At 46.6% G+C, this 16,920-nt stretch overlaps 1 protein-coding gene across 1 annotated transcript; it reads right to left on the reverse strand.

Moving 5' to 3' along the window:
- Positions 1-696: 696 nt before the first annotated feature.
- On the reverse strand, positions 697-16,214 carry LOC143393093 (uncharacterized). The gene is made up of 4 exons (XM_076847748.2): positions 16,125-16,214; positions 9,545-9,671; positions 4,120-4,180; positions 697-2,514 (listed from the first exon to the last, which is right to left on the reverse strand). The coding sequence occupies exons 1-4, from the start codon at positions 16,149-16,151 to the stop codon at positions 957-959; spliced, it is 1,773 nt and encodes a 590-aa protein (XP_076703863.2). The 5' UTR covers positions 16,152-16,214; the 3' UTR covers positions 697-956.
- Between the last annotated feature and the right edge of the window lie 706 nt (positions 16,215-16,920).

Genomic DNA, 16,920 nt, shown 5'->3' on the forward strand with positions numbered 1-16,920 from the left:
GTTCTCACACATGCAATGCGAGCGCTCTACCGCTGAGCCACAACCCCAGCCCTCAAATATGGTTTAAAAGAAATTGTCATGAATAACAAAGGTGCTTCTAATACCCCTGGGAACTCTGTGCCAGGAACCTGAGACAAAGACTGAGTATTTATTTCCTATTGCCAAAGACAAAGTCAAGGACTGGGGTTGTGGCTCAGTGGTAGAGAGCTTGCCTAGCACGTGTGAGGCACCGGATTTGATCCTCAGCACCAGACAAAAATGAAATAAAGATATTGTGTGTCCACCTACAACTAAAAAATAAATATTTTAAAAAAATAAGTCAAGAGTGTTGTAGCTCAGTGGTACAGCACTTGCCCAGCATGCTCAAGGGCCTGGGTTGGATCTGCAGCACCAACATACACACAAATCACAACACGTTATAAAATGAATTGTCTTTCATTGCCAGGCAACAGTGGCTGACCATTGAATATTTGAAAAAAAAATTTTTTAGTTGTAGATGGACACAATACCTTTATTTATTTTTTTTTTTTTATGTGGTGCTGAGGATTGAACCCAGTGCCTCACACATGCTAGGCAAGCACTCTACCACTGAGCCACAACCTCAGCCCAGACCACTGCATTTTGTAAGATGGAAACAAGGAAGCAAGAGCAGGAAAAGATACAACAACTGATGGGTGAGCATCAGAGGACTTATCTGTAAGGTCAAAGAAAGGGGACTTCTTTATTACACTGACTCAGTTCGACCAAGATTACGGATGTGTGCCACCACAGTGGGTTAAAAAATATTTTGACTCATGGTTATACATTTTGCATTTTCTGACCCATCAACATGAATGACCTTGCATCTAGCTTCCTAGATCACTTTCATTCACAGGACTGTTCCACAGTGGGAATTTCATGACTGAAAGGTGTCTGTTGGAATCGTGGATGTTCCCCAAGTCGTGTTCACTGGGCTTCTATCTATTGTGCACCCTCACGTGTTTGTTCAAGGATGTGGACAAAGCGAAAGCTTTTCCACATTGCTTACATGCAAAAAGTTTCTCTCCACTGTGAGTTCTTTCGTGTCTTTGAAAGGAACTGCGAAGGCTAAAGGCTTTGCCACATTCTTCACATTTATATGGTTTCTCTCCAGTGTGCATTCGCATGTGCCCTTGAAAGCTTGTGGGATAAATGAAGGCTTTCCCACACTGCTTGCATTCATAGGGCCTCTCTCCGGTGTGAGTTCTTTCGTGTATCTGAACGTAACTAGAACAACTGAAGGCTTTTCCACATTGCTTACACTCATAAGGCTTCTCTCCAGTGTGGGTTCTCTCGTGCGTTCGAAACGCACTGAGAAAGATGAACGCCTTCCCACATTCCCTGCACTTGTAAGGTCCATCTCCAGTGTGCGTTATCATGTGTCTTCGAAAGTTTTCGAGAGAAATGAAAGCTTTGGCACATTCTTTACATTCGAAGGGTTTTTCTCCAGTGTGATTTCGTTCGTGGATCTGCAAATCTAGAGGATAATTGAAGGTTTTTCCACATGTTTTACATTCATAGGGTTTTTCTCCAGTGTGAGTCCTTTCATGTATCCGACAGTAACTGAGGCGACTGAAGGCTTTCCCACACTCTTTGCATTTATAGGGTTTCTCACCAGTGTGCACCCTCATGTGTACTCGAAAGGCTGGGCGCGCACTGAAGGCTTTCCCACATTCCTTACACTTGTAAGGTTTTTCCCCAGTGTGAGTTCTTTCATGAATCTGAACGGAAGTGGAACATCTGAAGGCTTTCCCACATTGTTGACACTTGTAGGGTTTCTCTCCGGTGTGGATTCTCTCATGTACTCGTAAAAAACTGGGACGAATGAATGCCTTCCCACATTCCTTACATTTGTAAGGTCTGTTGCCATTGTGTGTTATCATGTGTGTTTGAACGGTTGTTCGGGAAATGAAGGCTTTCCCGCATTCCTTACACTTATAGGGTTTCTCCCCAGTGTGGGTCCTTTCGTGTATTTGAATAGAACTGGGACAGCTGAAGGCTTTCCCGCATTTCTTACATTCATAGGGCTTCTCCCCAGTGTGAATCCTTTCATGAATTCGAAGAGAACTAGGAGATCTGAGAGTTTTGCCACAGTGCTTACACTGATAGGGTTTCTCTCCAAAATGTGTCCGTTCATGTGTCTGAAAAGGCTGGTGATATATAAAGGTTTTTCCACACAGTTTACACTTATAGGGGTTTTCTCCAGTGTGGGTCCTTTCATGTCTCTGAAAGGATTTGAGATAACTGAAGGTGATCCCACACTCCTTGCATTTGTAAGGCTTGTCTCCATACTTACATCCATAGAATTCGTGTCCAGGGTGAGATCTGATGTGCCTCGTAAGGGATGAATGAAGCATGAAGACTTTTCCACACACGTTACATTCATATGGTTTTACTCCAGAAGTTTTCTTGGTCACGCTGACATTTGGAATCTGGCTGACGGTTTCTCCAGACTGACCACCTTTACTTTCACAGAGTCTCTGTACCGTATGACTTCTGTGAAACATTAGAAGCACATTAATAATGACTGCTCACCATTATTTTACATTAGAATTACATTTTTATTATTTCCAGAAATACCTGTAGGTTTTCTGCCCTGTCGGAACTTTTTTTTTATTTATTGGCACTGGGGATTGAACTCAGGGGCACTCAACCACTGAGCAACATCCCCAGCCCTATTTTGTATTTTATTTAGAGACAGGGTCTCACAGAGTTGCTCAGTGCGTTGCTTTTGCTGAGGCTGGCTTTGAACTTGCGATTCTCCTGTCTCAGCCTCCCAAGTGGCTGGGGTTATAGGCATGTGCCACTGCACCCGGCAGTCTGAACTTTTTCAAGTGATGGAATTGAAACTTGGACCTCATGCATTTTAGGCAGGCACTCTCTCTAAGCTACACCCCCCAGTCCTGTCTGAACTGTTTGAAGGTGGGTAGACAATGGACTGAGGATGTGGCTCAGTGGTAGAATGCTTGACTGGAATATGTAAGGCCCTGAGTTTGATTTCCAGAAACACAGACAGACACACACACACAAAGTGAATATACTCAATTCTCTGCAATAAGCTTCTCTACAGCTATTATCAAAACAGCAATATTCATATACATGGTTTCTTAACACTATTTCCAAGTAAGATATTTTTCAAACATTGACCATCCATGTCATTTAAGAAAACATTTTTGGGCTAGGTACAGAGTTACACACCTGTAATCCCAGCTTCCTGGGAAGCTGAGGTAGGAGGGTCTCAAGTTCAAGGACAGCCTGGGCAACTTAGTGAGACCCTGTCTCAAAATAAAAAAAGTGGGGTTGGGCACAATGACACATGCCTGTGATCCCAGCTACTCCACAGGCTGAGGCAGAAGGATCACAAGTTTAAGGCTAGTCTTGGCAAGTCTGAGGTCAGCCTGGGCAACTTGGCGAGATCTTGTCTCAAAATAAGAAATAACAAGAGCTAGGGGTTAAGGGAGATTTAGCTCAGTGACAGGGTAGCTCAGTGCCACACAAAAACAAAACAACAACAACAAAAGGTCTGGGATGTAGCTTTGTGGTAGAGAGTCCCTGACTTAAATGCCCAGCACTACAAAAGAAAAAAATTTTTTTTTCTTTTGGTGAAAATGTCTAAGAAAAGGGCTGGGATTGTAGCTCAGTGGTAGAGTACTTGCTTAGCACGTGTGAGGCCCTGGGTTCGATCCTCAGCACACATAAAAATAAATAAAATAAAAATATTGTGTACAAATACAAAAAAAAAAAAAAAAGAAAGAAAGAAAGAAAGAAAATGTCTAAGAAAAAAATCAATTTGATGCTGGGGATGTGGCTCAAGCAGTAGCATGCTCGCCTGGCATGCCTGCTGCCCGGGTTTGATCCTCAGCATCACATACAAACAACGATGTTGTGTCTGCCAAAAACTGAAAAATAAATATTAAAATTCTCTCTCCTCTCTCTCTCTTTAAAAAAAAAAAAGAATCTCCAGGAAAAAAAAGTAGTAAAAAACATAAATTTATTTAAAAAAAATCAATTTGAGGCTGAATTTATTTGCTTGCTTTTAAAAAAAAATCTTACTAAAATATCATACCTACTGGGGCTCTTGCTCTGGTATGTACAACTCACCTTAGATTTCTCCCTGGGATTTTGAACTCATCTTTGATCTTCCAGTCTTCCCATGTATTTCCTAAAATATAGATCCAGAAAAATCGTTCTAAGTTATCAGAAATTATAGCAAACGTTAGGTCCCTAAGCCAAAGTAACTCCATTTTGAAACGCAGCACCTGCTCACCCAGGCACGACCTTCCCATTAGGCCCGCCCCCAAAGACTCCCTAACTGTGGAAACCACAGCATCAAACAACAATCACAGAACCAGAGGGTTACTTGTAACCTCTCCATCGTAGCTGACTATAGTTAGCAAGTTTTCCCAGCAGGCTGCTGCACCTGGCAGAAGGGCAGCCTGGCAGATATTCTCTGTCAATAAACCTTTGCTTGAACTCAGAGCTGTGTCCCTCGTGGATTATCTGCGCCAGCCACCCTGAGGTTCTGGTGCTAACCCGGGAGGGGTCCACGGTCATTGCCTGCTGGCTCTCCCATCATGGGATCTGAGCTACCTTGACCATGCCCCCTCCTCCTTGGCCAGTATCCACCCCAGGGCGTTCCTGCCTCTTGCCTCCGGGCTTCTGGCCCATCACAGAACTTGACTCTAGATAGCATTCCATCTCTACTGGCCTTGAGTTCTCGGAACCTCTCTCTGGTGCCCCTGAGCATGCCCTCCCTCTCCCTCCTTTCTCCCCCTCCCAGGGTCAGGGTCAGGGTCTCCCTTGGCTTCTGCCACAGGCCTGTCAAGGACCCTGACGACCCTCTCCAATGGTCTGCTTCTATGTGGGAAATCCGAGAGGTTGTGGGGACACCCCTTCCTCCTCCGTTTCCCTTCTCTGCCATGGGATCTGCCCAATCCAAGATTCCCTGCAACTCCCACCTCGGCTGTCTCCTCAAAAACCTTTGGTCTCCACTTGACTCCCCGTCTCACACACAACCTATTGTCTATTGTCTATTGAAACACAACCTGGCCCCAACATAAGTTAGATAATGACTCCTCTTGGCTGGAGAATGGGACTTTTTTTTTTTTTTTTTTTTTTTTCAAAGAGAGAGTGAGAGAGGAGAGAGAGAGATAATTTTTTTTGATATTTATTTTTTAGTTATCGGCGGACACAACATCTTTGTTTGTACTTGGTGCTGAGAATCGAACCCGGGCTGCACGCATGCCAGGCGATCGCGCTACCGAGAATGGGACTTTCAATCCCACCATATACAGAACTTATGCAAGTTCTGTCACCGCGGGGGCAAGTGGGCAGAGATTCCCTTCTCTTTCCTTTGCTCTGGGTCACCCCTCTCTGTGTCAGTCCTGATCCCTGCACAGGTCCTCCTTGCTTTCTCTCCCTTAACCCTTTCCCCTCCCAAACCTAGAGATTTTTTTTTTTGAGGGGGGGTTCTGGCGATTGAATTCAGGGTACTAGACTACTGAGCCCCATCCCCAGCCCTGTTTTGTATTTTATTTAGAAACAGGGTCTCACTGAGTGCTTAGTGCCTCACTGTTGCTGAGGGTGGCTTTGAACTCAGGATCCTCCTGCCTCAGCCTCCCAGGATGCTGGGATTACAGGCGTGAGCCACCACACCTGGCTGTAATTTTCCTTCTTTTGACCCACAGGATCACTCTTCCACCTCCACCCTATGCTTCTCTATTGCTTTCCCCAGCCACACCTTCAGCACCCACTGGACCCATCTTCCCTATCCTGCCGTCCTTCATCTCCCTCCTTTCTCTTGATCTCAACACCACACCTCCTACTCCGGCCTCTCCTCCTTTCTCCCCTCCTCATACCTGCTTTCCTGAGCCCCACCTGCAGCCTCAGCAGCCCCCCTCCTGTCACTACGGGAGGTAGCTGGAGCCCAAGGCATTGTTCGCTCACTGAGAAACATCTAGGTTCCTATCGTATGGACCCCGGATTTCTACACTAAAGAATTCCAGTACCGACCTAAAAAGAACACACTATAGGGACACTGCTGCATCCATGTTCATAGCAGCACAATTCACAATAGCAAGACTGTGGAACCAACCTAGATGCCCTTCAATAGACGAATGGATAAAAAAAATGTGGCATTTATACACAATGGAGTATTACTCTGCATTAAGAAATGACAAAATCATAGAATTTGGAGGGAAATGGATGGCATTAGAGCAGATTATGCTAAGTGAAGCTAGCCAATCCCTTAAAAACAAATGCCAAATGTCTTCTTTGATATAAGGAGAGTAACTAAGAACAGAGTAGGGACGAAGAGCATGAGAAGAAGATTAACATTAAACAGGGATAGAGGTGGGAGGGAAAGGGAGAGAGAAGGGAAATTGCATGTAAATGGAAGGAGACCCTCAGGGGTATACAAAATTACATACAAGAGGAAGTGAGGGGAAAGGAGGAAAAATATAAGGGGGAGAAATGAACTACAGTAGAGGGGGTAGAGAGAGACGAGGGGAGGGGAGGGGGGAGGGGGTATAGCTGAGGATAGGAAAGGCAGCAGAATACAACAGACACCAGAATGGCAATATGTAAATCAATGGTTCTGCAACTGATGTGATTCTGCAATCTGTATATGGGGTAAAAATGGGAGCTCATAGCCTACTTGAATCAAAGTGTGAAATATGATATATCAAGAACTATGTAATGTTTTGAACAACCTACAATAAAAATTAATTAAAAAAAAAAAAAGAATACACAGATAAAAAAAAAAAAAAAAAAAGAATTCCAGTACCTAGTCCTACGGTCTGACATGGCATGACATCAATATCCTCCTCTCTTCTACCCCCTCCTGGAGGAGAGGCAGAGGATTTGAGCCCCCACCCAAGCGCATGCCAACAATTTTGATAAGCTTAAGAAATTACCCAAGAACCTAGTGAGAATCCAGCCCAATTTCTCTCCCGCCTACAGAAGCTCTTCAACGCTACACTAAAGTAGACCCACAATCCCCAAGTGGTGCTATCACCCCAGTGACTCATTTTATTTCCCAATCTGCCCCAGACATTCAAAAAAAATTAAGAGGTTAGAGAGAGGAAGGCCCCCAAATGCCCCAATTAACCATTCTTTTTTTTTCTAATTTTTATTGCTTAGAAGCTACCAGCAAATGGTACTTTTTAATCTTTGTTTATTTATCTTTATGTGGTGCCGAGGATCGACCCCAGTGCCTCACATATGTGAGGGAAGTGCTCTGCCACTGAGCCACCACCCCAGCCCCCAATCAACCATTCTTAACTGCCTTTAAAGTTTTAATTATAGAGAAGAGCAACAAAAAATAGATAAAAAGAGATAAAGCCAAATTTCAACTTTTGGCACAGGCCCCGCAAGACAAACCCAAGGGTGTAGTTTCCAACAAAGGACACTACAGGGCACCTCCTGGACCGTGTCTGGGAAGGACAGTGTGCCCATGCGTGCCCTAATCCCCAACCACCGTCTGGCCCTTGCCCTAAACTCAAAAGGGACGGGCACTGGGGAGCCGACTGTCCTTCCAACAGTGAGGTGAGGGGCCAAATCCTCCCTCTTCATTCTCCCTAACTAACCTCATAGGGCTGGCCTCTCAAGACTGAAGGTGCCCAGGACTCTCCGCCCCGATGACCACCACCCACCACCACCCACCATCACCCACCATCACCCACCGGGAGCCTAGGGTAACTGCCACTGTTGAAGGTAGGCCAATCTCTTTCCTCATTGATACGTGAGAAACTTTCTCAACTTTGCCCCAATTTGGGGGGACCAACTCAGTCTTTCAAACCTCTGTCGTCAGGGTAGAGGGAACCACTTCCAACCCACGCAGGACAACTCCTCCACCATGCAGCACTGAGGGGACGCCTCCTGCCCAGTCCTTTTGACTGTTTTTTTTTTTTTTTGGGGGGGGGTGTGCCACTGAGGATTGAACTCGGGGGCACTCGACCACTGAGCCACATCCCCAGCCTTATTTTGTATCTTATTGAGGGACAGGGTCTCATTGAGTTGCTTAGTGCCTCGCTAAATTACTGAGGCTGGCTTTGAACTCAGGATCCTCCTGCCTCAGCCTTCAGGTCTTCCTGCCTTAGCCTCCCCAGCTGCTGGGATTACAGGCGTGAGCCACCACACCCAGACATTCCTTTTTAATTGTACCTCATCGCCCCACTCCCTTAATGGGAAGAAATCTCTCAAAAATTTCAAGCCTCCTTCACCCTTCATTTCCCCAATATGGGACTTACGGAACCCACCCTGGTTCCTACAGATCTCTCTCCCTCCTCTTCTTGCTGATCCGTTTCCCCTCACACACACCACATTGCTTCTTTCTTTGGCCCCAAGTAACCCACACCTGCTCACGTTTCTCAACACAACCTTACAACTCCTTGACAACTCTAACCCTCCTATACTTCAGATGGCGGGCTCTGCATCCCACGGCTCACAGACAGCAAACTCTGTCGCTCTCCACGGACTTCCAATCCAACCTCTCTCTTCACCACTCCTCAAGTAATTCCCCTGAACTACTTTATTCCCGTGTCTCCTACTTTGGGCACCCTCCCCCACCCTATGTCTCTATCTACCATGCCACCTTAGGGTTCCCTGTACAACACACCTGACAATGTCACCTCAGAGCCAGCCTGGCACCTTCTTCCTCTGCAGAAGTCCCATTCTTCGCTGCCTGACACCCCCTATTCCCACCTTCTGCCTCCCTGTCCTCCTCACGCCCCATATAACCAGATACTCTGAGGGGGAGGTTGAACTGACCCTCTCCTCCCACTCCTGGACTCCACTTCAATGTCCCAGATGCAAAAGACCAATCGTTGCGCCAGTCCTCATTGGATCAGGCATATTGGCAGCAGCTGGCTCGGGGTAGCAGGAATAGGTACAGCCGCTCGTCTTTACTATAAACTCTCCCAAGAACTGAAGGAGGACTTTAAGCAGGCGGCAGACTCCCTGGGGTCTCTTCAAATCCAAGGGACCTCCTCAGCCAACGTAGGTCTCCAAAATAGGAGAGCCACTGACTTACTAACGGCAGGGAAGGGAGGTGCTTGGGTCTCTCTAGGAGAGCAATGCTGTTACTTCACCAACGAATCTGGAATAATCCCAGGAAAAACAGCCGACAGCTGAGCTCAGGGAGAGCATCGAGAAACACCCCGGGAGCAGCAGCAGTCACCTCCCTGGGACCTTTTGGGCAGACTCTCCCCTGGCTGCTCCCGTTGATGGGAGCTCTCCTTACATTCATCATAGAGCTCTTAATAGGACCTTGTCTGATAAAATGCCTGAATTTTTTTTTTTTTTTACAAGATTGAGTAAAGGCACTCACTAATCAGACTATAAATTTGCTCGTTTGAGCCAATTTTGAAAATCAGCACCTGCCCACCCAGGCATGACCTTCCCATTAAGCCCACCCCCAAAGAGTCCCTAAGTATGGAAACCACAGCAAAGGTGCCAAATAACGATCACAGGACCAGATAGGTTGTTTTTAACTACTAACCAAGGGAAAGGATGATGTCACCCTTACCGACAGAGGCCAGGTTCCTGAAGGTTTCCTGCATCACATCTCTGTAGAGTTTCTTCTGTGAAGGATCCAGCAGAGCCCACTCCTCCTGGGTGAAGTTCACAGACACGTCCTCAAAGACCACCGAGTCCTACAACATCCCACATATGTGCACAGATAAGGAGTGAGATTACCAGGGCTGGAGGCCTGTGCTCAAATTCCTCAATTCACACACAATTCAAAACATTTACTTGTTTGCCTTGGTCATCAGTTTGTCTCTGTCCACACTTCTCTAAGTCAAGAGCGCCTGGAACAAATGGACTTACAGCTACATTTTATTACGGTCACTGCCAAGTCCTAGAGGTTCCTAATGGAAATGTCTAGTTGAGCTTGAAAGAAGCTGGGAGTGGTGGCCACGCATGCCTGTCATCCCAGTGACTCAAGAGACTTAGGCCAGAGATTCCAAGTTCAAGACCAGCCTCAGCAACTTAGGGAGTCGCTGTCTCAATATAAAAGACAAAAAGGGTTGGGCATGTGGCTCAGTGGTTAAGTGCCTCTGGGTTGAATACCCAGTACAAAAATGGGAGGGGAAACTTGGAAAAATGAGAGAAACCCTTTTCATCGATTTCTTTTGTATGTGTGAGAAATTTTTTCATCTCATTTCTTTTTTTTTAAAAAAATATTTATTTATTTATTTTTAGGTATAAATGGACACAATACAATGCCTTTATTTTTATGTGGTGCTGAGAATCGAACCGGGTCCTGCTCGTGCTAGGCGAGCGCTCTACCGCTGAGCCACAACCCCAGCCCCCATGTCATTTCTTTTCTTCTTCTTCTTCCTTTTCTTCTCTTTTTGGTACCAGGAAGTGAATTCAGGGGCACTTAAGCCCTTTCTATTTATTTATTTATTCATGAATATTATTTTTTAGTTGTAGTTGGACACAATACCTTTATTTTTTTTTTTGAAGAGAGAGTGAGAGAGACAGAGAGACAGAGAGAGAGAGAGAGAGACAGAGAGAGAATTTTTTAATATTTATTTTTTAGTTTTCTGCGGACACAACATCTTTGTTTGTATGTGGTGCTGAGGATCGAACCCGGGCCCCACGCATGCCAGGCGAGGGCACTACAGCTTGAGCCACATCCCCAGCCCCCTTTGATTTATTTATTTTTCGTGGTGCTGAGGATGGAACACAGGCCCTTGCATGTTTTAGGAGAGTGCTCCGCCGCTGAGCCACAACCTTGGCCCCAGCCCTTTTTATTTTTTATTTTGCGAAAGGGTCTTGCTAAGTTGCTGAGACTGGCTTTGAACTTGCGATCCTCCTGCCTCAGCTTCCTGAGTTGCTGAGTTGATGGTTGTAAGAGAACTCACGTAGAAAAGGAGAAAGAGTCAATTGATACATTTCCCTTTTCCTATAGATTTCAACTTGACCATAATCCAGCAGTTTTTTTCCAGAGAATTTGCTGTGCATTTGCGCTGGGAGACTAAAATAAAAATAGGAGTAGTACTTTTCACAAAACACAAAATAAACATAAAACCCCAACAGCATAACCACGGGCATGGATGAGCAAGTGAGTGGCCTAGGGGCTCAGGCAGTAGCACGTTCAAAACATACTGAGGCAAATAAACTACTGAGACCTTGTTCAACATAAGTACAGGTAGCTCCATGGTGGAGTGGCTGCCCAGCGTTCACGAGGCCCTGGGTTCCACCCCAGCACAGCAGCTTCTCCCCTCAGGAGTCTACCCTCCGGTGCTTCTCTAAGGAAGGCGTCTGAACACACCATGCACCTGTCTGAAGGCTACTCCCAGCCTCCAGCCTTTTGTGGAAGCTGCTCATTCCAGAAGAGCCCACGTGCCACAGCATACAGCGGCTGAGACCACATCTGTAAGGGCCTGTGCTGCCGCGGAAGCATCGAAGAACCCAGAGGGTGCCGTGGGAGCTGAGAGGCCCGACTGTGTCTTCCCAGGAGTCATGGAGTGAGCAGCCCGCCGACACCAGATAATTACAGGAATTCAATCAAGATGCTGGGCGCAGAGATATGGAGAATATCATGCTAAGTGAAACAAGCCCATCACAAAAAACCATAGTCGAATGCTTTCACTGATATATGGAAGCTAAGGTGGGCGGGGGGAAGTTCAGTAGATCAAAGGAGAAGGGAAGAAAGGAGGGGGGACAGGACTAGAAAGACAGTAGAATAAAAAAATACACAATTTTCCTGTATATACATATGAAATTACCTAAGTGAAATCACCATAGTGTTACCCAGAAGAAAGGGGTCCTAATTAGAATAAGATATATTCTATGCTTGTATAATTTTATCAAAATGGACTAGTCCAAGCGGAGCTTGGTGGTGCATGCCTGTAATCCCAGCGGCTCGGGAGGCTGAGGCAGTAGAACTGAGAATTCAAGGCCAGACTCAGCAACTTAGCGAGACCCTAAGCAACTCAGTGATACCCTGTCTCTAAATAAAATACAAAATAGGGTTGGGGATGTGGCTCAGTGGCCGAGTTCACTGGTACCTGAGTTCACTCCCTGGTACCAAAAAAAAAAAAAGAAAAAAGGACTAATCATGTATAACTAAGAAGAACCAATAAAATAAAATTTAAAAAAAGATTATGGGGCTGGGGATGTGGCTCAAGCGGTAGCGCGCTCACCTAATGCGTGCAGCCCTGGTTCGATACTCAGCACCACATACAAACAAAGATGTTGTGTCCACTGAAAACTGAAAAATAAATATGAAAAAAATTCTCTCTCTCTCTCTCTCTTTAAAAAAAAAAAAAGATTATGGGTACAGTGCCAAACACCTATAATGCCTGGGAAGCTGAGGCAGGAGTATTGCAAGTTCAAAGCCAGCCTCAGCAATGTAGAAGGCCCCTAAGCAACTCAGACCCTGTCTCAAAATAAAAAAGTAAAAATTACTGGGCTGTAGCTCCGTAGTAAAGCACTCCTGGGTTCAATTTCCAGTACCAAAAAGAAAAGAAACAGTGGAACAGTAGGAATAATCACCTCTTTATGGTTTTTTTTTTTTTTGATACTGCAGATTGAACTCAGGTGTACTCAACCACGGAGCCACATCCCCAGCCCTATTCTGATTTTATTTAGAGACAGGGTCTCACTGAGTTACTTAGCACCTCACATTTGCTGAGGCTGGCTTTGAACTCACAATCCTCCTGTCTCAGCCTCCCTAGCTGCTGGGATTACAGAAGTATGCCACCATGCCTGGCAGGGGTGAAATATTTTTTAATAGTAATTCTTTATATATAGTAGTTTAGATGGATACAATACCTTTATTTTATTTAATTACCTTCATGTGATGCTGAGGATCAAACCCAGGGCCTCACACATACTAGGCAAGTGCTCTACCACTGAGCTACAATCCCAGCCCAATAATAATTCTTAATCTTTCAAGGTCCTGTTTAACTTCCATGGGGCCATGATAACTAATTAACTAGGACATAAGGCAGGAGTGACCCTATTTTGTCAAACCAATTTATAAGTGTCAAAGACTTTAGAAGCCTGGGAGTATGGAGCATTCGCCTTGGAAGCAATAAGTCCCTTAGGTTGATCCCCAACACTGCAAAAAACAGAACAAAAACAAAAAACAAAAACAAAAACAAAAAAAAGAAAAAGAAAAAACATAACTAAAAATTAAAAATGAACCTCCCAGGGCTGGGTCTGTAGCTCAGTGACAGAGTACTTGTCTAGCAAGTGTGAGGCATTAGGTTTGATCCTCAGCACATGCATGTGATCCCAGCTATTCCAGAGGCTGAGGCAGGAGGATTGCAAATTGGAGGCCAGTGTGGGCAACCTAGCAAGACCCTGTCTCAAAATTTTAAAAAATAATAAAAAGGGCTGGGGATGTAGCTTAGTGGTAAGAGTACCCCTGGGTCCTGAGTTCAATCCCCAGGTCCAGAAACAAACAAACCTCCCTCAAAACTGTGGTGCAGGCCTGTAGTCCAAGTCACTTGGGAGGCTAAGGCAGGAGGATTGCTTGAGCCCAAGAGTTCAAGACCAGGCCTCCACAACAAAGAGATACCCTGTCTCATCTTTCTTTTCTTCTTCTTTTTTTTAAAAGAGAATGTTTTAATATCTATTTTTCAGTTCTTGGCGGACACAACATCTTTGTTTGTATGTGGTGCTGAGGATCGAACCCGGGCCGCTTGCGATACCGCTTGAGCCACATCCCCAGCCCTGTCTCATCTTTCTTTTTCTTCTTCTTCCTTTTTTTTTTTTTTTTTTAGGAGTACTGGGGACAGAACCAGAGCCTCATGCATGCTAGGTAAGTGCTCTACCACTGAGCTACATCCCCAGCCCAAGACCCCATCTCAAAGTAAACAAAATTTAAAAACCCTAAAACCTGAGAGAGGGCTTCATCCTCCCCACACTCCCCAACGACATGTGCCTGTGGATTCTCAGCTTTCCAGGGTTCAGCCGCTTTTCTCAGCACAAAGGGCTCCTTTGTGTGATGTGCTGTGAACAGGCTAAGACTTGTAGGGAGGCTTCCAAATAGACACACTGGCCTTCCATCACGTCCCTCTGCATGCTGGAAGTTTGGCTTTAGCTTGGAGTAACTGACCTTGGGGCCTCTGCTCCCTGATCACATAGTTTTGAACCACTACTGACAATTTATTTACTTATTTATTTATTTTTGGTACTGGGGACTGAGGTTCTTCCCCACTGAGCCACATCCCTACCCCTTAAAAAAAAAATTTTTTTTTTTTTTGGTGGTGCTGGGGATTATACCCAGGCCCTTCTGCATGCTAGGCAAGCACTCTATATCCCCAGCCCCTCCTTTTTTACATTTTTGAGACAGGGTCTTGCTAAATTGGTTAGGGCCTCACTAAATTGCTGAGGCTGGCCTTGAATTTGCAATCCTCCTGTCTCAGTATCCTGAGTTGCTGTGATTACAAGCATGCACCACTGTGCCCCCTGCACTACTGACAACTTTAAATGACAAAAACACAAGTGTTTAAGAATCTGGTAAAATCACTCAAATCTAGTGTTCACATTAAAGAAAGCAAGAAAAATGTAAGACACTTTTGTAACCCACAGTATTACTTTCAGAAAATGAAGATGTCAGTTAATGATTTCCACAGCAAGAAATGGTTTGCTAAACTATCAATCATACTTGAACACATCTAGGTGTTGGGGCTGGGGGTGTAGCTGAATACCTGCTTGGCATGTGGGAGGCCCTAGGTTCCCCAGGACCCAATAAATATATGAATAAAATAAAATAACAGATCTCAGGGACTTACATGCTAAGAGGCGAAACAAATGGAAACAAGAATTTTTTAAATAAATACAAAGTTATATTGGAATATTTTACTTTATTGTATTCCCCACCCACCCACCCCCAGTGCTGGGCATTAAACCCTGGCCTTGCACATTAGGCAAGTGCTCTGCCTCTGAGTTACATCCTGGGCCCAGGGAATATTTTATTTTTCATGAGATTCATCTCTTTCTAGTCTCTTTGGAATATTGTAGACTATCTCTTAAACTATAGTTACTGAATATATTTTACATCTCTTTAAAAATGATTAGTGCCCGCCTGGGCTTGGGAGGCTGAGGCAGGAAGATTGCAAGTTCAAAGACAGCTTTGGCGATTTATGTATTTATTTATTTATTTATTTTTTATGTGGTGCTGAAGATTGAATCCAGGGCCTGGCACGCCTAGGTGAGCGCTCTACCACTGAGCCACAACCTCAGCCCCAGCCTCAGCAATTTAGCAAGAAGCTAAGGAACTCAGTGAGACGCTGTCTCTAAATAGAGTCCAAAAATTGGGCTGGGGATGTGGCCCAGTGGTCGATTGCCCCTGTGTTCAATCCCCAGTACCAAAAACAAAAACCCGGTACTCAAATAAGAGAATAACTATGTCCATGGTTGCAAAGCAAGGGAATGCTTGAAGGGACACATCACCAGGAGTTTGCAAAGAGCCACCTCAATCCAAAGGAATCCCCCTAGGATGGCTGTGTCCAGGAAACATACTACCAGAGAAACATGGATTCTGTACAAGCGGTTCCAGGTGGTTATTCTCTGCTCTCCTTCCTTGTGACATGTCCACAAACTAGAAATGAGTTTTTGAAGAAGCGCTATCCACAGCTCTGTGGGGAAAAACGTTATTAAAATGCTGCGTGGGTTTGAAACGCACCACGGAGGATCACAGCGATAGACGATGCATTGCGTTGGGGATCGGAAGACGACATCTGGAAATGCGGGGAAGGATCTGGAAATTCAGGGACTTAAGGTCAGCCCTAGACAGAGCCAGGTTAGGGCAGCCGACGAAATCCGAGCCAGCGCTGCCCACACCTTCGGAAGACTCTTTGGGAAGCTGATGCTCTGGGGGGGGGGGGGGGGATGCTCAGCCCCCGCCCCTGCTCCTCCCGCGCGCGCCGCACACGCGAGTCAGGGTCCCAGCGACCCTGGCGGGCACCACACAGTCGCGGAGTCGCCCAGGGAGGAGCGCGCAGGGGCGGGGGGGAGGGACACAGGGTCGCCGCTGCCCGCCCCGCCCCACCCTGTGGCCGTAGGGACCGAGGGCGGACTCGGCCGCCAGCGCGGACCCGGCCGGGCAGCCCCCCTGTCCCAGCGTCCGGCCCCACACTTACCATCTCCGGGCCTGGCGGTCCCGGCATCCTCCCCTCGCCGCCCGTCAGGGCCGCCCACGCCACCCCACCGCCACCCGAGCGCTCCGCGGCGGCGAGGCACGCGCGGCGGACTGCGGCGGAAGCGCACGGCGACACCAAGGCGCCTTGCGTCGCGTGGCCACACCCTCCTTCTCGGCGGCGCCCTCTTTGCCTGATTGACAATGGGGGGCGTCACCTAGCTGAGTGGTCACCCGCGGGGTCTGTTGGCCGGACCTCCTCCCTCCTGCCCTTTTAACCTTAAAGCGGAATTGTTCACCCCGAGGGCGGGACGCTGAGATCTTTCCGCAGCTGCTGGAGCGCGGGGACAGAGGTGTGCCCAGGAAAGCCCAGGCCTGGTCCCCCTCCAGGTGTTGGGATCCCTTGAGGAGCCACCCACTGGGGAGCAAGTACAGAACTAGAGGGTCACCCAGGTCCGCTACAGCGAGCCAGGTCAGATCAAGGAGGCCAACATGAGTGAGTCTCGGAAATTGGAGGCTGTCCCCTGAGGAACTGAAACCCCTTCAGAGCCCTCCTCCACCCTATCCAGATCACCTGCTCCAACCTGTTGCTAAGGTAACCAGGCTGCCCCATCCTGCCCTGCCCCCTTCAGCCCACCTGTTTCTCACCTTTTGGCTGTCCCACTGGTACCGCTGGTCCTGCTTCCCCACAGGGTGAAGTTGGAACATTAGAGAAGCACGCAGAGGCAAGCAAAGCAGGGTTTGCTTTAAAAGGGGTAGCATAGATTTCTCCCTGGAGGGAGAAGGAGGCCAAAGAAGTG

This window comes from Callospermophilus lateralis, chromosome 1 (genome assembly GCF_048772815.1).
Source record: "Callospermophilus lateralis isolate mCalLat2 chromosome 1, mCalLat2.hap1, whole genome shotgun sequence".
Lineage (NCBI taxonomy): Eukaryota > Metazoa > Chordata > Mammalia > Rodentia > Sciuridae > Callospermophilus > Callospermophilus lateralis.